The sequence below is a fragment of the Octodon degus genome, unplaced genomic scaffold (genome assembly GCF_000260255.1).
Source record: "Octodon degus isolate 3935 unplaced genomic scaffold, OctDeg1.0 scaffold00131, whole genome shotgun sequence".
Taxonomy (NCBI): Eukaryota; Metazoa; Chordata; class Mammalia; order Rodentia; family Octodontidae; genus Octodon; species Octodon degus.
Window position 1 is genome coordinate 2,183,665 of NW_004524707.1, and position 25,797 is coordinate 2,209,461.

Genomic DNA, 25,797 nt, shown 5'->3' on the forward strand with positions numbered 1-25,797 from the left:
AGCGGCAGAAGATGGGACAGAGTGTCCAACATGAAGATCCTGCTCTGTCACTTTCTAGCTGCAAGACTTTGGGCAAGTCTTTCCTTTCCTTGTATTTCTTTTGATTGAAAAATAATACTGATTCCACAGGTAGAGGACACAGATAATAACTAGCGTAAAAAGCCTGGCCTAAGGCATGGTGGGAAGTGGACACTTGTTGAATTGGGCACAGGTGTCCAGAAAGCCTTTTAGTTCTCAGTCTCACATCTCCAGCCACTAAGGAACATATCCCCCTACCCTCCCGAGGATGCTTAACCCAGATCGAGACATCCCTTACTCACCTGCTACAAAACCCTGGCTAACGGCCCCTGAGCTTGCAGAACCCCGGCAGGCAGAGCTTTTAGGAACCTGAGAGGTCATGGCTCTTCCCTTTCCGCCCCTTAGCTGCTCTAGGCACCCCGGAGGCTGGGCTGACTCCAGAGCCTCATTAGGATCTGGGTTTGGCTCCCCGTGGTGGAGGGTGCTGGTTTGCTGAGTGGAGGTGGCCGTCTCCTTCCCTGCTGCAGTTAGTGCATAGCAACTTCCGAGGACATGAGGTGTTGGGGTTTCCTTGAGTGACTATAGCTGTTTTGTGTCATGCAAGGGAATCCCATTCCCCAAAACATAAGCACACACAGCCCGCTGCCTTCCCACCTCCCACAGGCAGAAGTCTTGCCCTGTCCTACCTGTGTGGAACCGACCCAGCTCTCCTTGCAGAGTCCTAGACAAGAAAGGAGAAACAGCTGGAGAAAAACAGGCAAGTCAGAGCCCTGGGTCTCCCTGGCTAACCACATACTCAAGAGTCCACATTAACCCAAAGTCACAGGTGGCGATGGCAAGGAAAAGGAACCGCATTTTCTACTATGGAGCTTAATGTCAGACTCTAAGCCCAAAGGTATACAGTTGCTCCTAAGAAAACTAGGTTCAACTCATTGATACCGTGATCATTTCATTTCAGGTTAAAAATTTCAGTATTATTCTGGATTTTCTTTTATTTTTGTCATCTTTCTTTCCTTTGGGGGTGGTGAGGGGTAGTATTGGGCAGTGAGACAAGGGAGTATCCCATTGTCTTGGTCCTTCAGCACGGTGCTGTGCTGACCTGTGTTCTGGGAGGAAATGGTTTTCTTTACTGAGATACAGCTTGTGCTGCCTGGTCAGTTAGTCTTATGTTTGCTCAGCCGGAGAGGTCTGTGATCCAGTCTACATCCCCCTTGTCCTGTTGCTCAGCCCCTTTGGTAGGACTTCCAGACCCTCCCAGAACCTTAGCAGCTTTCACCTGAATTGCATCCTTCTGGAGCCTTTAGCAACTGTCTTCCTTTCCCATCCTAGGGCTGGAGGGTAAGAGAAGATGGAGCTGAGCAGAGAGAGTGGGAGGACAGACCTGCTTCTGCCAGGCATCAGCACCATTCTAACTTTTTCTTACACTTGTCTGCATTTGAATGCAATAGAGAAGGTATTTGCAGGGTATGTGTTCCTATTTGGTAGTAATCCACTATTCCCAAAGCAGGGAATAACTTCAGTCTTGTCTGGTCTTATTAGGGGCCAGGAGGGCTGCTGAATAGGAGCATGGGCACTTGATGAGCCTGTGGGAAGGCACGGAACACATCCAGCAGGCCATGGCTCCTGCACTGCCTGGAGGTATGAGCAGCGCTCCTTGCTGCTCCTTTATCCCCCAGCAGTGGGCTGCTCACTTGGCCATGTCCTGGTGCATGCTCCCAGTGGCCTCCAAGCTGCTTTAGTGGACCATGTCAGACAGCTGAGCCTGTGTGTGGCCGTACATGTTCCACATACAGACCCACAGCCACAGATCTTGCAGGTCCAGATCAGAGAAAGGGGAAAGGGAAAAGCAGAACTTGGGAGGAGTCAGGAAGTCAAAACCTTGTGACCTATTTAGGGCTTAGCCACACTGGTGATGTGGTGGAAGTTACCAGCTTCCCCTCTCTCACTGCAGCTTCTGCATTTGGGATCCAGGATCCCTGTGCCCAATCCTGGGGTGAAGGGGCTGGGCAAGGAGTCCAGTTGCCCAAATCCATGGCAACAGTGACAACAGCAGCTGTGATGTTCATGTCACTTCATCTGCTTACACCTCCCCTCCTTTAAAAAGTAATGCTCAAAAATTATATATGTATATAGAATAAGGAGCACAACTTCTCGTTTGTGCTTCGTGACTCTGGGCTGCCAGTGGAGAGTTTCAGAGACACTTCTCTGGAACCAGCACACTTGTGTCCTGGTCCTAGTTCTGCCTCTGATTTGCTGGATGGCCCTCGCCAAAGCTCTTCCTCCTTTAGGCCTGCAGGCTTTGCATCTGCTAACTGAAAAGACCAAGGCTGAATGGTTCCCGAGCCCCTTCTGCTTCTAGGATTCTGAATTTTGATTGAGTCCTATCTCGCTTTTCTGTGGCAGCTGGAATAAAAGACTGCAGGCTTGATGGCTTTACACAATAGAAATGCAGTTTGTCTTAGTTCTGCAGGCTGGAAATCCATTTGGCTATCAGCAGAGCCACACTCCTATGGGTGTTCCAGGGCAAAACATGTTCTTCTTCACTTCTGGCTGCCCTGGCATCCTTTGGCACTCAGTGGGTGGCCTCGTCCTCCTACTTTCCCTTCCAGGACTCTTTTCCTTCTGTGTGTGTCTCTTGCTATCCTTCTGCATCTCTCTTACGAGGACACTTGTGGTGGCATTTAGGGCTCACTCAGATAGTTGAGGATGATGCTCTCACTTCAAGGCCCTGAATATTTGTGTCTATAATGGCTCTTCTCAAGGTCACGTTCACACGTTCTTGGGATTGTGATACAAACCCAAGCTGGGAGAGAAGGTTTTTAAAAACAGCCTACCATAAATGCCCACGATGACCATGATCAGTTAGAGGTCCAGGGAGATTAGAGACATAAAGGGATTGCATCCCTATTCCCCAAGGGTTGACAGAGAGCCCAGCTGAGGCACTGTCACCCACATCCAGTCCTGCCTAGGAGCAGCACCAGCCAGAAGACAGCAAGCCACATGGAAAGGACTAGTCTCTGTATCTAGACAACTCTGGGTCCACATCCAAGCCTTGCCATCTGCTAGCCAGGAGACTTTGGACAAATTATTGGATGTCTTCAGACCTAATTATACTATCTCTAGAAGGATGTTATAAAGATTAAGTATAATATGCACAGTGGCTGGCAACTAAAAGGTGTTTATGATTCAACATCAGTGAGTGTTAAAGCTCCACTGAATGTGAGAGATCTGAGGAAAGAAGTGAAATGCCTTGCCCGCCATGCACAGTGCGGCGATGGCACTGCTGGGCCTGTCAGCAGGATCTTCTAGCAATGGACATGTCCTTTACTTCCCAATGCCTCCACGCTCAGCTTGGGTCTCTTGGATTATATCGATACAGAGAGCAATGTATCGATATCCTGGGCTGGTCTGAGAGCATTGCAGAGGGTCGAGCTGCACACATGAAGCCCTCAGGCTTCCGTCATTTGCTTGCTGCTCCAAGACACTGACCCAGTCCACAGCAGGGAGGAGCCTCAGCCATGCGGCCTTTACCATCCTCCATGGCCCATCTGGCATAGCTCAGCATGGACAGTTCTTATACAGGCTGCTTTTGCCAAACAAACAAGATAAGCACAAAGAGATGAAATGCTGTTTGCTGTAAGCTCTCCCCTCCCATCTGCAGGTCTTTGGCTGAGTCAATGTTTAACCCTTGTTTAGAGTCAATGTTTAATCACAGGCCAGCCAGCCCTATCATCCAGCGTTCCCCTCAAGCTTGACATACAGAGTCATTTTTATATTAATCGGTGAAAAATAGCATTGTGACAGTGACTCTGCCAAAGCCAAAGCCTTGTCATCTTTGTAAAGCACACTGAATACTTAGAATTATTCAAACCCCAATTAGCCACTACCCCTCAGCAGATAATGCTTGGACTGGCAGGAGCACAGCCTTGGTTCTTGCTCCATTCTGCTTTGTGAGATGGGGGAGAAGAGCACGGGATGGGGACGGATGCCCTCAGCTGTCCCTCAGCTGGCAGTTGCAGGCTGCTGTCACACAGCCGCCTGTGTGTGGCCATTACCTGGAATCTCACCAGGCAGAATGGGACTGGAATAGTCCATTTGGCTGGACTTGGGCGAGATTTTGAAGGCTTCTGTTTGGAGGCCTAAGCGTTTTTTCCAGGTGAGTCTTGCAGGTGTGAAAGGGAGAATGAATGATAAGAACTCCATATTTCCCTGACAGTTGGGAGATCCTACAGGGCCTTCCCGGGGTCCTTCCTGAGAGGCTCAGGGAATGGTGTCTACAGTCCAGCAGCACTGTGCCAGTGAGGGAAAAATCAAAGATGACAAGCTGGGTGGTGGAGACCACAGATGCCAAAGAAGGGGGCAGATTGGTGCCAGATAATGGCTCTCTGCCTTTGGGTGGGGTGGCAGAGAATGAGTTACTGGCCAGACTTAGCCATGAGGGCTTCCAATCTTCTTTTCTTGCAGTGAAAACCTCCTTCCTGAGCACCCATTACCTGTGCCACTGCCTGGATGTCCAGGCCCTCACCTTTATTCCTGGCTCACTTAATCCCAAAGTGCAAACAGCACTTCTTCTAGACCCTGCGCCTAGTAGAGGGGCTGTTGGTACTCTATGCTTTAGCTGCAGCAGGAGAAAGCAGATGTGGGGAAGGCCCTGAGGCCAGCTGAGTGTCACTCCAAAGGGGCTATTATGGGTCAAGGGAACCATAACACTGAATACCAAAGAAATGGAAATGGAAAGTTGGCTGTGGTCCAGGGGCTCTCTCAATTCCCCTTTAGGGATAATCCTCCACCTCCAGCCTCTGAAAAGCTTTTATTCTCTGATTCTGAGGCTGAGGCAAACATTTTCTGAGGTTACTGAAGCACTCTCCTGCCCTTTCTTACCTCCGCACCCTGCCTAGGGAGGAATGGAAAGAGGAAGCCTTTGTAGGGTGTACATCCAAAGTCAACAGGCGGGTGTCAGATGACAGGGCCCAGAGCTGCTCACCAGCCTGTGGGGGTCCTGCTGAAGACTTCTTGCTGCTTCCTTGTTCCTGATCTAGGTCTGGCCCTCAGCCCAAGGCATGCCTGGTAGGCAACCACTGGAAAAATAGCCTCTGTTATCCCTGCAGCCCGCGTCCATCTGAGCCTCAGTGTGCGTGTCTGTAGAAGGGGGTCTTTTCTTTCTGGCAGTGTGTACTGTAAGTAATTTTAGTCATCTGTACTATACTGCTGGGGTGGGTGCGGAGACAGCCGGCAAATGGGGAAGTTCAGGTCTGTTGCCTTGTGAAGTCGACCTCCCTCCCACTCCAGAGCCCAAAGAAGCAAATTCTTTGATCTTTTCTGGAACTTTTGTTCAAAGTGAATTGTAGGCTGTGTGGACAAATTGCTGGGCAACTTGGAAATGTCTTTGGACATGATACCCTGACTCTGGTCCTCCTACCCGAAATACTCTGGGGAGAGAGGCAGGAACTCTTAACTCAGGAAAGTAGTGAACTTCGTGTGAGCCTCCACTCGAAGCAGAGCTGGCAGTTCTGGACCCAGAAGGCAAGTAGGTGAGGAATAGGAACAAGGCCAGAGGCTAGAAGAGGCCAAACCTGGAGTTAGACCCGAGTCAGTGAGTCTGTCCTTCCTGAAGGGGGACCAGGAAACAAATGGGGACTACTGGCCATGGCCTCCCCCACCGTGCTGTGAGTTCACGGGGCTCCTGAGCAAGGCGGGGTCCATGCCTACAGCTGCAGCTCGCTGTTGCCCTCCCAGGCACTGGCTGTCCTTGCAGAGTGGGCAGCTTGTCCCCCACTGGATGGTGAAAGCAGCAGGCTAGGGAAAGCCAGCACCTGTTAGACATGCTGTGTCACTTAATGAAGAATGGGCAGGAGGGTGACACTGGGCCTTGTGTGCCAGGTCACACACAGAGCATCCGTATCCTGCCATGCTGAGGCCCTCATGTGCAGTCAGTGCTGGTCCAGGCTCTACATGGGGAGACCACGCCCTCTCCCGCAGCGTCCCTGTGCAGGCATCTTCCAAGTTGTTTGTGCTTGAAGCTGCTAGGAAATGGTTTCCCTACTCCTCAGGCCCCTGCTGCCTATCAGAAGAGAAGAGTATTGGTGGGGAGCAGAGAGAAGCTGACTTAGGGCGAAACACTTGTTCTAAGTGACCTGTGATAGACAGACCCCATGCATGGGGCCTTCAGATCTGAGCCCCATGGGTCAAATGCCAGCAAGAACCTGAGTTTTTAGCCCTCTGTCTGGTTCCCTGATTGTTTTTTTTAATATTTCACTAGGCCAGGATGAGAATAAGCTAATTAGTGACTAGAGAGAACAAATTCCTGGAAATGATTATGTAATTTTTCATATACAAGCCAAAAGGGTAGAAACCTGTGGCTCTCTCAATGGGAATAAATCAAACAAGGAGGGAGGCAGAGTGGCACAGGGACAGAGGAAATGGCTGCAGAGGTAGACTGCCTTGAATCCAAACCCCAGCTTGCCCTTTCCTTGGTTGCATAACTACCTCATTTCTATGGGTCTCGGCTTTCTCATCTGTAAAATGGGAATGCCCACAGCCACCTTTCAGGATGGTTTCATTAAATGCCCTGCAGAATGTGCTGCATAGAGACACAGGATCAAGTAGTAGCTGCACTGACAGAAGGGGAAGAAAAACTGGAGAGCCGTGCAGTCAACTGCGAAGCTGCTTGATCCTGTGAAGATCAGAGGCTTTCCTGTGTCCTGCTTTAGAAATTCCCATGGAGGCTTCTGGTTCTAGCCTGGTGGCAAGTATTTCCCTGCCCCTTAGCTCCATGGTGGGGCTGAGCTGTGCTGGTTGGGGATATAAGCTGAAATGAAAAAAAGGAAACCTGCGGGAACCAAGTAGTGGAGCTGGTCTGCTCTGTTGTTTTGCCTCTGGCTCTTTAAGCAAGCTGCCGCCCCACCCCTGCAGTAGTTGGCCCATAAAGAGAGCTGTAAATAGTGGGGCTACCCCTGCTTACTTTGTTCCGCACCTCCGACCTTATCTCTCAACTCCTGGCCCTTTCTCTGACCTTGCAGGGCTCCTCCCGCTGGCACATTTCAGCTTTCTCTGAAACCGTCCTTACTTCTGGGCATTCGCTTGGTTCCAAGCAGATGCCTGTACCTGGCTGATCCCCTTCTTCCCTGCCACCTCCTGCCAAGCCAGGGTGGGCAGACAGGTTCTAGGGGCTTGGTCCCAGGCAAAAAGTATCAGAGTGATTCTGAAGGAGAGGTCCTAGAGAGGGCAGCCAGGAAGCCCTTGAGGAGGAGGGTCTGACCCTCAGACCAGAGAGGACAAAGAGTCTTAGGTACCTAATGAATTAGGGTAAGGATTGGCCAGTCATGGCTCAAGGCTAAGTGCAGTCTCTTCCTGTTTCTGCAGAGGTCCTGCTGGGTCCTGGCATAGCCATTAGTTTATAGGCCAGCATGGGCTGGGCTGCACAGGCAGAAACGAGGGGCTACCACCAGGACAGCAAGGCCTGCAGCCTGAAGTATTTACACTCTGATCTTTTACAGTAAAAGCTGGCTGGTGCCTGATCCAGTGCTCAAGGCTTCCCTGAGGAGCGATGTGAGGAATTCTAGGTTAGTGAGTTGGCTCCCCGAGACATGATAGCCTTCCTAACTGGCTTGGCAAACGGTGCCCAGCTCTCCTACCCTCAGAGGTATTCATGGAGTTCCTTCATATATAGAAGCCTCAGGGAAAGGCTGAGCAGCTTAACGTGTTGTTTATCTTACCATTCCCTCAACTTGTTTGATCAGTCAAGCCTGGGTTTCCTATGAACACCTTTCAACATCCCGAGGGGCTGGTGCTCGGTGCACACCCCAGGCAAACACTGTTGGGTGGAGCCAACGGCCTGAGTTCTTGGCCGATCCCTGCCAATAAGCGAAGTGGCCTTGGCCAAATGGTGTGCCTGCCAGGGCCTGCTCACCTTGCTGCCTGCATGGGACAAAGAAATCTCTCCTGCCTCTGCTATGAGTTTTTCAGGCAGGTCCTTGAGATGGTTTAGTGTGGAGAGATGACTGGGGTATTGAGGGTCTCAGTGAGCCTTTCTGTTTTGTCATGTTACTCAGCAATGGTGAGGAGGAGAAGGCACTAGACCAAGGTCACGAGTTCTCTTTTCTAGTCCTTACTCTGCTGTCAATATGTGGGTTAAATCAATGACTTTAAACAAGGAACTTGCCCCATGAGGCCTCTGTTCCCTCTTTTCTCTTAGGGTTTTAGGCTGATTAGTCTGTAAGGGTCTCTGAGGTCTGAAAATTTGTGATTGCATTAGGCTAGGTGCATGCAGCTTCCCACACCATCCCACACAACAGGTGTCTCTCACAAACCATGGAAACCGCATCTCTGATATTTGGTACAGTAGACTCTGGGTGTAGAAACAGAATTAGTGAGGTATTACTGAAAGATTGCAGATGCTGCTGACAACTCAGAAATGGTGTTAGGGTTTCTAGAAATGTCCTCCTGACAATGCTTAGTTCAGCATTGGAAACTCTTTCCCTTCTGCTTCCCTTGCTCCCAGGTTCCTCTGTCCAAACACAGACAGTGTGATAACACATCTGGCAAGGGGAAAGAACAGTGGTGGTTCTGGAAAAGGCATAGGCATCAAAGTAGAGTGAAAGTTCCCCAGCAGACACGAGGTGACATGCTTAGAAGGAAAAATGCACATAAAATTCCTCTCCTTTGTCCCCCACCCTACCCCCAAATCATTTTCCAACTTTGTTATTAGTCCTTGACATCAAGGATTCATAAGCAATTGAACAAGAGGACTTTTATAAAGATGGTGAAAAGATTCTGAAAACTACCCTCCTCCCTCATGAGTTTAGGAAAATCCCAGAAAATCTTTACTGGGTCACAAGGCCTACAGAATAACCAGTCTGAGTTGAAATGTGGAGTATTATTTGAGCAATGGATGCTCTTTCCTTTGTCTCAGTGCAGGGACCGCTTACTGGAAGGACCATTTGGGAGACTCCCAGCTGAAGAGCAGAGACCCAGGCCATCCAGAGCACTTGCCTGGGTGGGTTTGTAGAGGCCACAGAGCCTGCATCTTTCCAAGCAGCCAATCAATAATGAATTCTTTTGGAGGTTCCACTGAGTTGAGAATTCTCTGGGTGCAAATAGTTTGTATTCTAATATAGCCCACTAAACAAGTAGCCTGACAGAAAGCAGGAACATACATCCTAGGTCTTCTATATTGAGACTACCTGAAGATGACATAAAAACCTCCAGACCCAGACCATAATGGGGTCTCTCTTGAAGACCCACACTCTATTTTCTCACCTGCATTGTTCCTTAGCTCTTCCTAGTATGTTTCTCATTGATATATCCAGCAATTTCTTTCTGTAGCATAAGTACAGAACCTGCATCTGTGTGGGGTGAGTTAAAGTCACCATCTCTTTCAAAGGACCTCTTTATACCCTGTGTAGTGACATGTGAACATAGGGTGATGAATAAAACACTATTAGTGCACTGAAGGAGCTTAGACTTTACTTAAGCAGACAAGATTGGAATACTGGCGTAGACATCAGTGTGAGCATTAGGCACAGTACTGACAAAGATTGGAAAGGGGAGCACTCAGAGAGGGCTGGGGATGGTGATGGAGAAGTTGTCATCTTCCACAGTGACTGGAAGGCCCTTACATTCTCAGACATCCAGGAATGGAAATGGCACTTTCCCTGGTGACCTTTTTCAGTGTTCAGCTGAAGCCGTTTGCTCTGAGCTGTACTGTCACCTTCGGCTATGAGGTCCAGATGGTCACAGCTGCTTCTCCAGGTGCAGCCCCAGCTCTATCAGCATCACTCCACCCAGGCAGAGGAAGGATGTGAGAAGCTGGAGTCATGGAGGCACCTGGTCCTCCTCCTTCCTTTATGACTAAGGCCTTTATCTCCCCATTGCTCAGGGTCCTGGGTCCCTCTTCAGGATGGTCAGGCTGTCTTGGAGGGGAGAAGGAGGAGGAAGAGGAAGAGGAAGAGGAGGAGGAGGAGAAGGACTCTGCAGTGTCCTCCCTTCCACATTGGGCAGTTGGTCTGGTTGGAGGTTCAGCTCCAGGAAGCGTGTCATCTGAATCAAGGTGACTTTTGGTGTCCTTTCTGCTTCCTGAGCTGCAGACACATGGAAGGCTGTGAAGATTCTGGGGTAGGCTGTTCTGGCTCTGACTCCCTAAGAACACTTTCACCTGCCCCAAGCATGTGAGAACTCACCACAGACGGGTTGAGCCCTTAGAGCTACCGTGGCTGTGCCAAGTCTTTGGGGCCCAGCTCTGAAAACCTCAACTTTTCCTCTTCCTCCCAGAAAACCTCACCTTTTCCACACCCTGGAGCCCAAGCTTTAGGAGTATTTAAACCTAACACAGTGCTATTAGAGAATATCAGTTGGCCCTAGAAAAGGGAGCCTAGGACAGAATTTGGTCCTATGGCTGGGCTCTGCCCTCTGCCCTCTGCCTCTGCCTCTGAAGTTGCATATATAGCTCCATCCCTGGCTAACATAGGTCTTACCAATCTCCACAGATCTTCTCCTTGAGCTGCTACTGAGATAGAAAGGCTGAAGGAGCCAAAGCCAAATGTGGTTAAATGGCTCAGACTAGAATTAACTCTGCTGTAGTCAGAAGTCCTAGCACTGACTCAAGCCCACCCCAGCCCCGAGGGGACAGTGTAGGACCCAGCACACCTTTCCCCAGCCTTGGAGGTACTTAAGCACACTCACAGCTCCTCTTCCTCCAGAGCCTCTTTTTCAGTAGCACCAGAGCCACAAGCAGAAATGGGGCCAGCATGACGAAGGATGGAGTCAGGATCCGAGAGCCACTTTCAGCTTCTGCAAAGGCACTGGAAGGAGCCAGGGCAGGATGGGAAAAGCACAGGAAAAAGAGGTTGGAACGAGAGACTAAGAGTGTTGGCCCACAGTCCCCTTTGTCTCACAGGTGGAGAAGCTGAGGCAGGTTGGCTGCTCCCAGCACCAGGGATGGAAGAATCAGAACTGGGCTTAGAAGTGCTGTTTTCAGGTTCGCACGCCCCCAGCCCTTGGTCCTCCTCTCCCTTCCTGGATGTGGGCTGCGCTGAGCAAGGGAACAAGTGAGGGTCAGGGACTCGGCCTTGCCACTGGGCTCCACTATGACTTTGCCTTGTGATTTCAGTGCTCCCCTCTCTGGAGCATCTGTTCTTTATCTTCAAGGTCTGGAATGTTCCAGCCTAAGAACTTGACCATTCTGTTATTTAGATGGTGCTTGCAAACTGCAGCAGAATACACAGGTAGCATCCTCCCCACCAGGGACCCAGTGTGCAGGGTATAGGGTGTCTGATGTTGGTCCCTTTACTGTCCTGCAGGCACAAAGGGAGAGAACTGAGCAGAAGGGAGGGGAGGGCAAAGCCTTGGCTCCAGTCCAGGGAGGGGCCTGGGGCTCACCTCTTCCTGGATGCCCCTTTGCCAGAGGGCCTCTGGGGACCTGCTGCCAGGCCCTTGCTCGGCCTCGCTCGGGGACCTTGGCCTCTAGCTACGCTTCTTAGGTCCTCCTCAGTGCTTCCTTCCACAGATGCTGTCTCTCTGTGGGTGGTGTTCAAGGTCCGTGGACCAGCAGCTGGCGTTGCTCCTTCCGTGGAGCCCAGGGCTGGTTGCTTAGATACTATAGTTGCTTCTGGTAGCATTTCCTGGGCCTGGGCTGATGGCCAAGTGGTTCCTGTGGTCTTGCTGGCTGCATCCACAGCTATCTCAGTCCTCTCTGTTTGTTCCCCTGGCTTACTGGCCTTAGTAGTTGTCCTCTCTTTTCCACCCTCCCTGACCCTCACTGCCTTTGTGACTAAGCTTCCAGAGCTCCATCCCCAAACATCCTCTGTGGTAGTGGACGTGCTGCTGAGCTGTGAAACTGGACTCTGTGGGGTGGGGACTGCTGCCATAACAGAACCCTCAGTACCACTGTCTGTCCCTAGAGTGACCGCCCTGACTGTTACTGGGGTTTGACTTCTTTCAGCTGAAGCTGTGGTTTTTCTGATTTCTGTAGTTGGAGCAACTCTGTCCCATTTTGTCCTTTGTCCTTCTGGAGTCTGGGTGGCTCCTGAAGACCATCTTTGGGCCCTTGGTGATGCAGTTCCAAAAGATTCCATGAGGAATTTGCCAACAGTGGGAGGGACTGTGGGGAGGGAGCTGGAGGAACCTGTGATAGAGAGGGAGAGCATGCACAGAGGCTATCCAGGTTACCGAGTGGGTTCAGCAAAGGGCACTGGGTTTCAGATGTTTGCCAAACAACAGGCTATACTCTCATGAAGAGATACAGTGTTCGGGCAGTACACTGGGATAAAACAGAAAGGTCAGAATCCTGGATATATTCTCTAGTCTGATGTAAATATTGGCATTTTATACTATTGCCTTCTCTCAGGCTCTTATACTCTCTGTCCTGCTGTCCCAGGTCCCCAAGCTTCTGCTTTCTCCAGAAGCCATAGACCATCAAGCTCTGCTCTTGGGGAAAAGGAAAACAAGCGTTGCAGCTCCCGAAGACCAGCCAGTGGTGGCAGGCAGGGACAGCAGCATCCAGGGAAACCCACCTGCCTTCCTAGCGAGCCAGTCCTGGCGGGACGTGTCTTCTGCAGAGCGGCTTTCACAGTCTGGAGGCCCTGCTTGCACTCAGGGTGCCTACCCTGGGCCACACCTCCAGAACCTGCCTCCCAGGGCCTGAGCCTAGGAGCTGCCTGATGTCCACAGGGGAACTGAGCAAGGGTCGGTCACAAAAGAGGTCATCCCATCTCTTTCCTGTCTATCACGCTGCTCTGCGGGGCTAACCCTGAGCTCCACTATGTTCCTCTCATGACCCTAAGATGCCATACTCACTGTCTTCTGGGAACTATCTCTAAATATATATTTCCACAACATCCAGGGTTAGGATAGAGGGTCAACTTGATTGGCTTTGAGGTATTCCCAAAGGCCAGTGGAGCACCCGTGCGGATGTGCCAAGCGGGTTATGGAGGGCGGTCTAGGTCTCATCCCTTCCTCTCCGGAACTGTCCCCTGCTCTGCTTTGCAGCCCCCATGAGCCTGGCATCGTTGCTCTTCCAGACCCTTCCGCCATGATATTTCTGCTTTGGAGCTGGCTCATCATGGACCAAATCCTCAGAAACCATGAGCCAACTTCAACCTCTCTTCCTTAATACTGTGGGTGTCAAGTGCCACACTCCGGCAACAGGAAGATGCCTAATAAACAGGTGCTGGCAGGGCTGGGCGAGAGTTTGTGTGCCCTTGGTTGGCTTTTCCTAACAGCTCTCTACTTTCTGCAAACAGCCTCCTTAGAGGAAATGCATCTTCTCAGAGACATTACCCTGGCCCAGCCTTTCCACTCGCTCCTGTAAGGTCTAAAGCTTCCTTTGCACTCCAACTTCCTCTTGCCCCTCCTGCCTCCTAGCTTGGGTTTCTCCAAATACAACCCACTGGCTGTCAGCTCTCACCTGCAGAGACTGTCAGATTCATGCTGAAGAACAGCCTGTTGTTGCTGTCCCCAATGCCGCAGCGGTAGTTTCCCTCATCATCCATGGATAGTTGGGACAGCTTCACTATAAACAAGCTGCTCTGTGGGAAGTCTGCTAGAGCCACACGGCCACGGTAGCCACGGTGGATGTAGCGGTTGGTGGACACGACGGTGTGGCAGGTCCATATTGGAGGCCTCACACGGCACCAGTACTTCCTCTGGTGCCTGTTGACTGACAGGGGGTCGTAATGGCACTGGATGGTGACAGCTCCTCCGAGCTCCCCAGATACCAGTCGTGGGCCCTTCAATGCATTTGTAGCTGCAGGTAGAGAAAAGAGCTGAAGGTGAGGAGCAGGCAGGTCCCCACTGTTTGGGGAATTACAAGGCAAACTCCACTCGCTTGAAGGTAAGAAGACAACACTTGGAACATGAAGCAGAATTAATATAGAAATGGCAGCATTTAGCTATGGAGGAAGCAGGAATTTCCACAAGATATGGAATGGAACAGGCTTCCAGGCTCCACCTGTAAGACAGCAGAACCTCGCCCACTATTGCCCCAGCTCTGAGGACTGAACCCAGGCCCTTCCATCACAAGCACTCTACCGCTCTGCACCCTTCCCCTTTTCTTTTAATTATAATTTTGAGTTGAGGTTTTCTTAAGTTGAACATGGTAGCCTCAAACTTGTGATCCTCCAGCCTCAGCTTCTCAATCAGCTGGGATTGCCAGTATGTGCCACCACCCTCCGTCCCTGCACACTGTTCTGCTAATACTTGTCAAATGCTAGGTTTTTCTCAACAAATTCATCCAGACTGTGGGTTCATTTCACTGTGCTTGAATGCAGATGATGTTGTCTCAGCACCCAGAAGAGGGCAGAAGCAACGTCTGGTTTGCATGGGATATAGAAGAAAGATGCTAAGCCAGCTGAACACATCAGCCTGCTCTTCCTCTGAAAAGGAGAGGGTCCACGGAACACAAGGATCTTGCTCTGCTCGGTGGGGTACACATCCCTAGACCAGTAGCTGCAGTTTTTCACAATGATCACTTTTCTGGAGAAGCAAAAAGCCAAACATAGGTAAATTCAGATCTGTGCAAGAACAGAGACACATATGCATACATGACTGCTTGGGCAATAGCCTAAAGACAATTCATTCTTGAGCTACAGAATACAGTCAGCTTACAGAATGATTTTGACCTGATGGTGCACAAACAGAGAAAAGGCTCCTTGTCTCTGATGGCCTCTTCATAATGTTCTCTGCTCCTTGATGAAATCTCAAGTATCATCTCTTGCCTATAGTTTTTATTGTCGTCTTGGATAATAAAAACTCCAGTCTAGGGCCAGTCTAGGGAGATGGCTCAGTGGAATAAATGCTTCCCTGGCAAGCGCAAGGGCCTGAGTTCAATCCCTGGTTCCACAAAAAAAATAAAATAAAGTCCAGTCTAGTTTAACATTGTATATCTGGTTCAGTCAGAAGAAAGATTGCCCTCGAGTAACTTAGCTAGTTGGGACATTTTTCCTTTGGAGACCTACTAGGGAGGAAGTGGAATTGGGTCCTATGCTTCTCTTTCTCTTTCCTCTACTCAAGGCTGCAGTTTGGGCCCCTCCAGGGTGGGCATAGGAAGGAGAAAGGTGAACAGATGTAATCCGACAGTGCTTTCTGGTGTGGCAAATGTCCAAAATAACCTCTTCTTTTGCTCTCCAGATACCATTTGGTGGCTTCTGGCTGCAGTCTCTTCCCTAGGGGGTGAGCGGTCCTTCTGCTGACCTGGTATAGCTACCACCACCCAGCCCATGGTTTCTAGCCATCTGCCGCCCTTCTGTTAGTGGTCACAGTCCCCTCCGGGTGCCCATGAGGTGGAGGCATGGGTGGCACAACTTTATCCTGCTATTGAAGAAACCTGGGACATATAACAAACATGGGTGTCTTTCTAGAAGTTCCTTCTCTTATTTTGCCTGAAGTGAGGGGGTATGATCTTTCCAGCCTCCAAAGATGGAGGAAGGGAACACAACATGCTGACTGCTTTGTCCAGAACACTCTCGTGGAGGGGCTCTGACTCCAAGGAGTCCCACCTAGCGGCCCAGATGGCTGCATGGAGGACCAGTGCTGGAAGAAGCTTTACAGTCTCTGTTTACAGTCCTACAAATTGGTTCAACGTTTTGCTTTGGGGTATGTGTGCCTCATGATTGGTTCTAGGCATTTAGGCTCTTGGAACCCAAACTAAAGAATTTGCACATCTCAGTGCAAGACCTGAGTGCAAATTAGAAGTGCGTGTGAAAATGTGAGACCCTTTGTTCAAAAGGTCTTAAGAATTTTATGTGGCGGCAGCAGAGAACAAGCCAAGCACGCGAGAGAATAGGGTCTCCTGTGACCTGCCTACGCTGTGTGTCTGGAGGCTCAGTAACAGGAAAATGAAGGCCGTGTACGCTATGGTCATATGAATCTCATTGTAGGCTTAATTAAGCAACACAACCCAATCCATGCAACTAGCAAGCAAGTAATTTATCAACAAAGGATGAGAAGGCTTACTATCACAAGCAGGTCATCTGAGGACAGCTATGGTGATGCTGCATTAAAGTGTTTAGAGCCCAGATTTTAGGAGTTTTCATGCTCTCCATGTGTCACATTTGAGATGAGTATACTCTCACTAATCACTTGCACAAGGCAGTCTGACTTCACAGGAGAAAGATGACTAATTTTCTTGTAGTACACATAATTTTTTATTAATATCTAATACTTTAAAAATGTATTTGATAAGTCATAGTCAGTAACTCTTGGTATTAGTTAATAATTAAGAGTTTGAGTTTTTTTTTTTAATGTGACATTAGTCACTTGTGTGAATTAAAGAGCAGTCTAGCATTTTAGGAATAAAACAGTGGTCCAAGGAGTCTCATGCCAATGCTTCCCCTCACTGGAGTGGGTACTCCTGGCTCCATCAGCCACTACCATGCAGCTGTCAGTTGCTATGGCTCCCTCCAGGGAGGGGTGAGTGACCCCGGGAGCTGGAGGGAGGCTATGGGTGGGCTGCGGTGGAGGAAGAAGGGCTGCAGCAGGACATGGGAAGGAAGGGCCTGTACTGTGAAGGAGCTCTGCTCCCGCTAGCAGACGGTTGAGGAACATGGGAGGGCTTATGTGGCGCAGAAGTGGCTCCCAGAGGGACCAGCCCACAGCCATCTGAGATGGGGTTCTCTGTATGGAGGGGCCCAAGAAGAACCTGGGCCAATGGAGGAGCTGAGCTGTCAGGGCCATGGATGTCCACAAAACATCCGCAGAAGAAGAGGTACAGCGGCAGCTCGAAGCCCCCACAGGGCCATCCCACCTGGTGTGAGACGCCCGAGCTCCCGTCTCCTCCCTTCCGCTGTCTGAACACTTGAGGTTTCACACATCTCATTTGGAGCTGTATGTCCGCAGGAAAATCATGGAATTGCCTGGGGGCAGGAAAAGTCTATTTTTATAGAAAAATTTTAAAGGAGAAATGGGAGGATAAAACATAAAGGTGGGGTGATTATATCAAATAAGAGTAAGAGTACTTGCTCAGATAGTAGATGCCTTGATTAAGACTTTGGTTGATATCAAACTTGGTTAAACTCTTTCTGCTATTATCATGACATTTTGGCCCATTCACTAGTCCATTCAGTGATTATTTGTTAGGCATCTGCTTGGGACTAGAGTCTAGGCAATGCATGCTCTAGATACGTACCCTATCTTCCTCAATGGCTTCCCATAGCCGTAAGAATAAATCTTGATAGCACTGCATGGAGACAGGCTCACTGTCACCTTGGCAGCCTCACCATTCTTATCTATAGTGATCTTTAGAGTAGGGATCCTGGCTTCCATTTATCTGTCTCCTGTGCCAGACATGTAGTCAGCTCTTCACAAATGATATTAAATAAATTAGAAAGTAAAGACAATTTTTATTTACCCATATAGTTTCTTTATAGAAGGAACACTGAAGGCCTTGCAAGTAAGACTTTGTAGGATGAGTGGAAAGGAGCCTTTGCTACTTCTGACTGTCATGTAGCCCCTGACTCTCTGCCCAGGGCCCGGCCTGCCACTTCCTGTGTCCACCAGGAGAGAAAGGCAAGGCAGTGTAGACTCTGCCTCAGACCCTCCAGGGATCTCAGCATCTTGGAAGAGTTGGTCTGGTTCTCAGCCCCTGATTCTGGGCCGCCTGTGAGACTCACCTCGGAGCAGACACAATACGAGGAGGAGGAGAAGCAGGAATGGTGTTCTCCACTCTGCCCAGCGGTTGATGACCTGCAAGGAACACTGCCAATGGAGCCAGGAGCACAGCACAAAGGTGAGAGAAGTGGGGGCAGGCAGCAGTGGGACTTGGGCTGAACTCTTCTCACTTTAGAGTCTTGGTCTGCTCAGAGTGGGAACAGCATTGGATGAATCTGAGGGCCCCTCTGGGAAAGGGTGGCCCTGTTTTCACTCAGCAAGCACGTTTGGCTTGGCTGCCACCACTATGGCCAAGGTCCCTTCTTCCTGAGGCTTCTGTGTTCCAGAGACAAAACTCCTCCATATGATTCCCACACCAGCCTTTGCTTGCCTTCACAGAGTCTGGAAAGGCCACATGTTGGCTGGAGTTACAGGTTCTGGGAAGACTAGTTTTGGGCCAGTGAGAGCCTGTGTAGGGTTGTTATCTTACAAGGTAAAGGCAAGCCGTGGTCCCTGTGCCTGTGGTGCAGAGCCATCCCCTCCCTCCTCTCCTCACCCCTTCTTCCTTGTAGAGGGGACTGCAGCTTGGGGGATGCCTTCTGTCCCACTGTTAAGTGTGGCCTATCAGAAAGGAGTTAAGATTAAACCTCTGGTCAAGTAGCTGCCATGCCCCAGTACCCCTCTGTTTCATCTGCACTGTTCTAGAGTGTATTCCTTGTCCCAGTCCAACTGATCTACGCTGTTTGGTTCTCTCTCACTGGCTGGGGGACCTCTTGAGTACAGGACCCTTGGGCTCACCCTTCACCTTCTTGAAGCAGGATCCAGCACACTGTGGGTGTGACTCACAGGATCCCAGCCCTTTTCGAATGCACAACATCAGGGTCACTGCTCAAAGGCCTTTGCTGCATGCTGATTAAAAAGAGATTGCACATTATATTGTATTCTCCATACAGTGTTCAAGAGTGCTTTTGAATTGATTAAAAATTGTCCTTTGAATCTTTTACTTCCTGGCTATAGTTTTTGGAACCTGCAGCTGGTCCCTCCCGTTTCTTTCCTGCTGCAGTAATGTGCTGCACGGAGGCTAAGGACAGGGGCTTACAATATCCACAGTAGCTGTCCTGTGGAACCAGTGAGGTGCCTCGGTGGGGGAGTGCATAAGGAGAAGGCTCTGTACACACACTGTGCAGCTCTGTTCAGCCAGAAGGAATAGACTCATGGTGTTTTCTGGAAAATGGATGGCACTGAAGCTCTTCATGCTAATTGGAATTAGTCAAACTCAGAAAGACAGGTTTCACCTGTTTTTCCTAGTAAGTAGAATCCAGAAAAAATAATAATAAAATAAAATAAAAAGGAAGAGATAACACTAAAATAAAAGGGAGACTAGGAGAGGATATATGTAAGAATAATGGGGGATGAGTCTGATCAAAACATACCATATGTGCGGGTGAAAATGCCACAATGAAGCCCAATCAGCCGTAAAACGAATAAGAACAGGTGCTTACAGGTGATGGTTTGGCCCCTGCTCTCCAGCTAGAGGAGGCCACGCAATGCCACGGCCAGTTTGGGACACAGACTGTGCCCAAGAGGGTCAAAAAAAGGAGAAAAGGAAATGGGAAGAAACAGGCAGATGGTAGGAAATGGGCAAAAGGAAGGAGGGTGGGGAAGAGAGCGGAGCAGGGAGGAGAGAGCTGCGCAGAGGCTCTGGCCTGCAGCCACGACTCGTCAACTGGCTCAGTGCTGTCCAGCTGTCGCCCTCAGGCCTTGTCTGGCTAAGCCCTGTGAGTGGTCAGATTTTGAAAAGTACTCAGGCTTCTCATAGCTCATAACCCAGCCTTTGGTGGGTCACTCTCTTGGGCCCTGCCATAGCAGCTCCAGCCCCAGCTGGAAACTGTCCTCCTGATGCTGTTCTGAGCAGGCCTGCCCTTCAAGCCTCCTTGGTCAGTATTCGCCCAGCCCAGGGCATCTCTGGGGCTGGCTCTTGTTCACTTTCCCAAAGTGCCAAGTCCTAACGCAGCACAGATTGGGGCCAAAGTCCCCGTGTTATATACCACCTTGTTCCTTGGAAGCCTTGTGGTGTAAATATATCTCTGCTTCAGGAGCAAAAGCCACCACCAAGGGGCAATGAGGAAGCTCAGAGTGCAAGATAAAAGGCTTCCAGAGAGTTATCAGCCTTGATTGGGGGAATGGGAAAGATATCATTCAGAAAAATGTCTCCACGGTACCCTCCCTGACAATGACCTTTAGAAATCCTTTCTTCAGGAGACGGGAAGTACTACACTGAGGTCTGGGCCTGCAGTCTCCATTAGAGCATGTTGTGTTTTAATGGATCGGCCTCATTGGGAGCTCTTGCCATTGAAGCCCTGCTGGGAAGCACTTCATCTCCAGCACAGGCTGATGTGTGACTTCCCTGTTCCTCGCTGTCCCTCTGAGCTCCCTCTGTCCTGCCTCTGGAAACAGACAGGATGGGAACAGGGCGAAGATGGATAGAGGGAAAAGCATAGAACTAGAGGTTCTGCTCTGCCTGAGGCTGATGCAGCGACTCAGACTAATTTTCTATTCTTTCCCACCATGAAAGAGCCTTGTGTGTATAGTCTGTAAGTTTCTTCTCTTTCTAATGAGTACTGGCTCTTCTCACATGGGTTTTCAAAGGAACCATTCATCCTGATGGGGCCAAGCAGAAGAGGAGGACGGAGACAAGGTGGCCTGAACCTGGACACTGAGAAGGAGCTCGCCCTCCTTGAGGAGAACCAGGGGCACATGTAATGCCTGCTGCTGCAACACCCCCGACCCTGCTGCATTCAGAGCAAGACCCCCAACATCCAGGAGAAAATCTCCTCTCACCTTGCATTCTCTGGTCTTCCATGGGGCTTCTCTATCCATCTCTGTCCAGCAGTAAGATCCCTTTGGACTTTTATCCTAGGAGATGCTGGTGCTGGGATGTCCTTTAGTCCAGGTCCTACGAATCTGGAGATGGAGAAGCAGTGTGGTGCACTGCATAGCAGCAGAAGGTGGCACTAGAGGAGTGGGGACCAGCGGAACACTGCTACTCACCTCCCTGCCTCTTGTATCCGGTCCCTCTCTCTGGGTCTCATTACTTAGAAGAGGAAGCCATCCTGGCTCCTGCTTGTGCTTACTGTCCCCTGTTCCTTCAGAACTTTTCAGGGGTGGTGATGGTGATGTTTCCAGGAAACATCCCAATCCACATTCCCTTCCAGGGCAGGGTTCCTGGCTTTTTAGGAGGCTCAGCTTAGCCAGCCCACTCAGGGATCTCCAGAGTAAGTGATGAAAGCACCTGGGCAGGAAAGAGGGGAATCTTCAGGATTCAGGAGAGGAATTCCCCCATTTTCCTGGCAGTTGTTGCCTCCTGGCTGACCTGACCCCTGCAGTTCCCATGAAGAAGCGATTTGGGCCATTTGGGTCACTGCCTCCAGCTTGCCTGGCTTATTTGGTGGTTACTTATCCATGCTTTGGACAAAGAGGGATTCAATAAATGTGATGATCATTGCAGAGAGAGGGCACAGATAAGCACGGCTTCTCCAAAGGATGACACACGTAAAAATACCCCAGGAATTCCCTGTGGGATCAGTCTATGGGGCATTCATTTCCTTGTAAAGGATGTCTTCATCCTGCCCCTACTGGTCTCAAAGCAACAACTGGCTGAAGTCGAGACCCTCTCCCGGCCCCCCATATGTAATGGCATCCTTGGGCCAATTAAAAAGGACCCCAGAGGGGATGGGGAGAAAGCTCAGTAGAATAAGTGCTTGTCTGGCAAGTGCAAGGGCCTGTGTTCAATCCCTGGTTCTGCAAAAAAAAAAAAAAAAAAAAAAAAAAAAAAAAAAAGGACCCCAGAGAACATTGTCACCCTGTTCCCTGTGTGGAGAACATGTTCTCCGTGTATTGCTTCCTGTTTGAAGACAGGTGGGGGCAGGACTGAGTCAGGGAAGCAGGTGGGGGGAAGAGACAACTCCACTGGTGCTTGCAGTACAGTGCGAAGGGGGCAGATTGGGCATGTGTGTGCCCAGCTCTGTGTGCTGCTGTCCAAGGACTTAGACTCCCCAGTGTTAGGTCTGGGTCTCCATCCCCGCCTGCAGCTTCCCATGTAAGTCAGCGCACATCTATGGCATGGAAGGCACCCCTTAGGTGAGGTACCCTTGCACAGTCTACAGCCTGCAGAGCCATGTAAGGTGGCCCTGACTCCAGAGGCTCACCCCAGGTGGCATGATTCTCAGGTGGGCTGTGGAGAGGTGCCTAATGCCTGGAGCGATTCTACCCTTCCAGATCCTCACAGGATGGAAGCATATCAGGTCTGAAGTCAGATTCTCCTCATCCCCCAATTTGTATGGAAAAAAGACACAGATTAGGTTATTTATTCTTTTATTTTTTCATTTTAAAGAGAAAAGAATTCAAAACAAGGTAATAGAGTAACAATGATTAATACATTGCATATTATTAGTTATTAGATTAGTTATTCAGAGTACAAGACACCAGCATTTAATTGTACAAACAATATTAGCACAAACGCTTCTCTTCAATGAGCTAAGAGAAATTAGTAGTATAGCCATCTTTGCTTTTTCCCTTCCTTCCCTCTTTACTCCTTTCCCCATCCCAATTTCTCTTTCCTTCTCAACAGTTGCTTCTCATTTTACAGTATCTGTTGTACATGGTGGATCTTATATATGCTTTCAGCCTCTTACACTAGGGAGGCAACATGATGTTTACTTATGTGAGTCTGACCTATTTCACCTTTGAGTATGGCCTGGAGTTGCATCCATTTACTATGAACGTCTCCAGTCTATCCTCTTCTATGGCTGAGTAGTGCTCCATTGTACAAAAAGGCCATAGCTTTTCATCTGTTCATCTGTTGTTGGGCTTTTGGGCTATTTCTAAGCTGCAGCTATAGCAAGTCATGATGCTATGGGTGCACATGCATCGGTGCAGTATGATGTTTTTAGTTCTTCTTGGAAGATACCCAGAAGGGGAATAGTTGGGCCAAATGAACCTCCAATTTTATTTTATTTTAACTTTTATATTTTAGGAAAAGGTCTACAGGGTGTTCAGGGTCTTACTACTAGATCGGATTCATAGTGATCTGCCTGTTTACAGCCTCCCAAGAGCTGGGATCACAGGTGCACGCCAACATGCTCAGTCTCAATTGCCGTCTCAGTGCACCCCAGGAGTGGGGCCAGCATGGCAGGTCTAGGGGATTGAACCCCTGGCCCCTGCACCTGCTCACAGGCACTTCAATCCGCTGAATTATTTGGCCTGCCCAAACCTCCAATTTTAGTTTTTTGAGGAGTCTCCATATTGATTTTGACAGTGGTTGCTCCACCAACAGTGGAAAAGGCATCCTTTTCCCCCAGAGCCTCTCCTGCATTTGTTATTGGTTAATTTTTTAATAATAGTCATTCTTTCAGGGGTGAGATGAAATCTCAGTGTCAATTTGTGTCTCTTGAATGACCAGGGGCATTGAACATTTTTCATATATTTATTTACTGTCTGTATTTCTTCACCTATGAAGTGTATATTCATCTCAGATGCCCATTTTTGGATTGGGAGGTATGATTTAATAATAGATATGAAAAATTAGATAAGCACTAATGCAATTATATTTGGTATCTCAATACCCCACCGTCACCAAGATCAACTAGGCAAAAATATGAACAATGAAATATTTGAACTGAGCCAAATTTTTGAACAAATGGACTTAGTAGATGTCTAGTAAGTGTTCCACCTCACAACATCAGAATACATGATCTTCTCAGCTACACACGGGATGTTCTCCAAAATAGACCACATGCTAGCTCTTAGAATATGCTTAAGTAAATGCAAAGGCATTGAAATTTTCCTATGCACATTGTCAAACTATAGTGCAAGGAAATTGGAAATAACTGGCAAGAGAAACCACAATAACTTCACAAACACCTGGAAATTAAATAGCACCCTCCGAACAACAAATGGGTCACAGAGGAAATTAAAGAAGAAATTATTTTCTATGATTAAATGATGACAAGACAACATGCTAGAGCTTACAAGACTCATGAAAGTAGTCTTAAGAGGTAAATTTATAGCAGCTAATATCCATGTGAGGAAAACAGAGCAAGTACAAATAAACAGCTTAATGGTGAACCTCAAAATTCTAGAAAAAGAAGAGCAGGTTAAGCCAAAAGCTCATGAGAGCGAGGAAGTTATAACGATCAGAGAAGTTAATGCAATGGAGACTAAGGTAACAATACAAAGAATCAATGAATTGAAGAGTTGGTTCTTTGAAACATTAATTAAAATCAATAAACTTTTAGCCAACGTTATAAAAAAAAAGAAAGAAAAGACTTACATCCACACAATTAGGAACAAAAAGGGTGAAATTATAACAGACCCTGCCGAAAACCAGAAGACCATCTATATCTACTTCAAAAACTTGTATTCTAGTAATATAAATAATGTAGAATACTCAGACAGATTCCTAGATACATATAAATTGCCAAACCTTAATCAAGAAGATCTAAAAATCCTAAATAAACCAGTATCAATCAATGAAATCAAAGATATAATTAAAAACCTACCAAGAACAACAACAACAAAAGCCCAGGCTCTGGCAGATTCACTGCTGAATTCTACAAGAAATTTAGAGAAGACCTAACATCACTATTCCTCAAACTCTTTAAAGAAATTGAAAGAGAAGTTAATACTTCCAAACTCATTCCTGGAAACAAGCGTATCTGATACTAAAATCAGAAAAGGACCCAACTAAGAAAGAGAGCTATGGGCCAATCTCCTTAATGAACATAGATGTAAAAATCCTCACTATGATACTAGCAAACAGAATGCAGCAAATTATCAAGAAGATTATACACCATGATCAAGTGGGATCCACCCCAGTAATGCAGGGATGGTTCAACATACATAAATCAATAAATGTAATGTGCCATATTAACAGAGCCAAGGACAAAAATCATATGATCACATCAATAAATGCAGAAAAAGCTTTTGACAAAGGCCAACACCCATTCACAATAAAAACTCTACAGAAAATTAGAATACATGGTCTTTGTCTCAATTTGATAAAAGCCATCTGTGACAAATCAATAGCCAGTATCATAATGAATGGATAAAAACCAAAAACTTTCTCTCTAAAATCAGAAACAAGACCAGGATTTCCACTGTCTCCACTCTTATTCAACATAGTCCTGGAAACTTTAGTGGGAGCAGTTAGACAAGAGAAGGAGATAAAAGGAATGACAATAGGAAAGGAAGAAATTTAATTATCATTATTTTTGGATAACATGATACTCTACATACAAGACCCCCAAAACTCCACTAAAGAATTTCTAAGTTTAATAAGCAAATTCAGTAGCAGGATACAAAGTCAATACTCAAAAATCAATAGCCTTTTTATATCTGAGTCATACTTCAGTGTAAAAAATACTACATCTTTTTTATCCATTCTTCAGTTGATGGACATTCGGGATGTTTCCAAGATTTAGCAAAAACAAATTGCTCTGCTACAAACATGGGTACACATATATCTCTTTGGTATGTTTTTAGTTCTGGAAAAATGCCCATGAGGGGAATAGCTGGGTTGAATGGGACCTCTAATCCCAGTTTTTTTGAGGAATCTCCACACTGGTTTCCACAGCGGTTGTACCAGTCTACACTCCCACCCAAGCGGAGAAGTTTCCTTTTGCCCCATAGTTCCTCCAGCATTTGTTATGTTTAACTTCTTGGTGACAGCCATTCCTTCTAGAGTGAGATAAACTCAAGATTTAATAGGTAAATGAATGCAATTAGAGTCCGTACTCACAAGTGAAATAAAGCAGAGCCTTATGTATAAACATGATATTGTCTCCCTAGTTATAAGAACATGAACGAGTAAATAAAATCTAAAATGTACAGTAGATACTATGAACAAGGGGCTGGGGAGATGACTCAGTAGGATAAGCGCTTCCCTGGAAAGCTCAAGGGTCTGAGTTCAATCCCAAGTTCTGAAAAAAAAAAAGTACTATGAACAAGAAAGAAGCTGTTCAAAGAGAAGAAACAACTAGGTTGAGAGAAAGGAGAAAAAAAAGAAGGAAGGGAAAAAGAAATACATATGTATATACAGGACAGCTTGGATAATTGTACTGCTGATTTCTGCTGGTCTCTTAAAATGAGCAGTTGATGCTTAAATTTTTTCTCTCTTTCTCTTTTTTAGTTCTGAATATA

At 48.1% G+C, this 25,797-nt stretch overlaps 1 protein-coding gene across 1 annotated transcript in view; it reads right to left on the bottom strand.

The window, feature by feature from the left end:
* Positions 1–9,713: 9,713 nt before the first annotated feature.
* The window catches only part of Fcamr (Fc fragment of IgA and IgM receptor), a 61,664-nt gene continuing 45,580 nt past the window's right edge, over positions 9,714–25,797 (bottom strand). The window contains exons 2-8 of the mRNA XM_023701183.1: positions 17,622–17,788; positions 16,598–16,651; positions 13,421–13,759; positions 11,900–12,139; positions 11,395–11,647; positions 10,699–10,817; positions 9,714–10,097 (exon numbers count right to left, since the gene is read on the bottom strand). Of these exons, the coding sequence (XP_023556951.1) occupies positions 9,892–10,097; positions 10,699–10,817; positions 11,395–11,647; positions 11,900–12,139; positions 13,421–13,759; positions 16,598–16,651; positions 17,622–17,788 (1,378 nt within the window). The 3' untranslated portion in view covers positions 9,714–9,891. The remainder of the gene's footprint in view (positions 10,098–10,698; positions 10,818–11,394; positions 11,648–11,899; positions 12,140–13,420; positions 13,760–16,597; positions 16,652–17,621; positions 17,789–25,797) is intronic.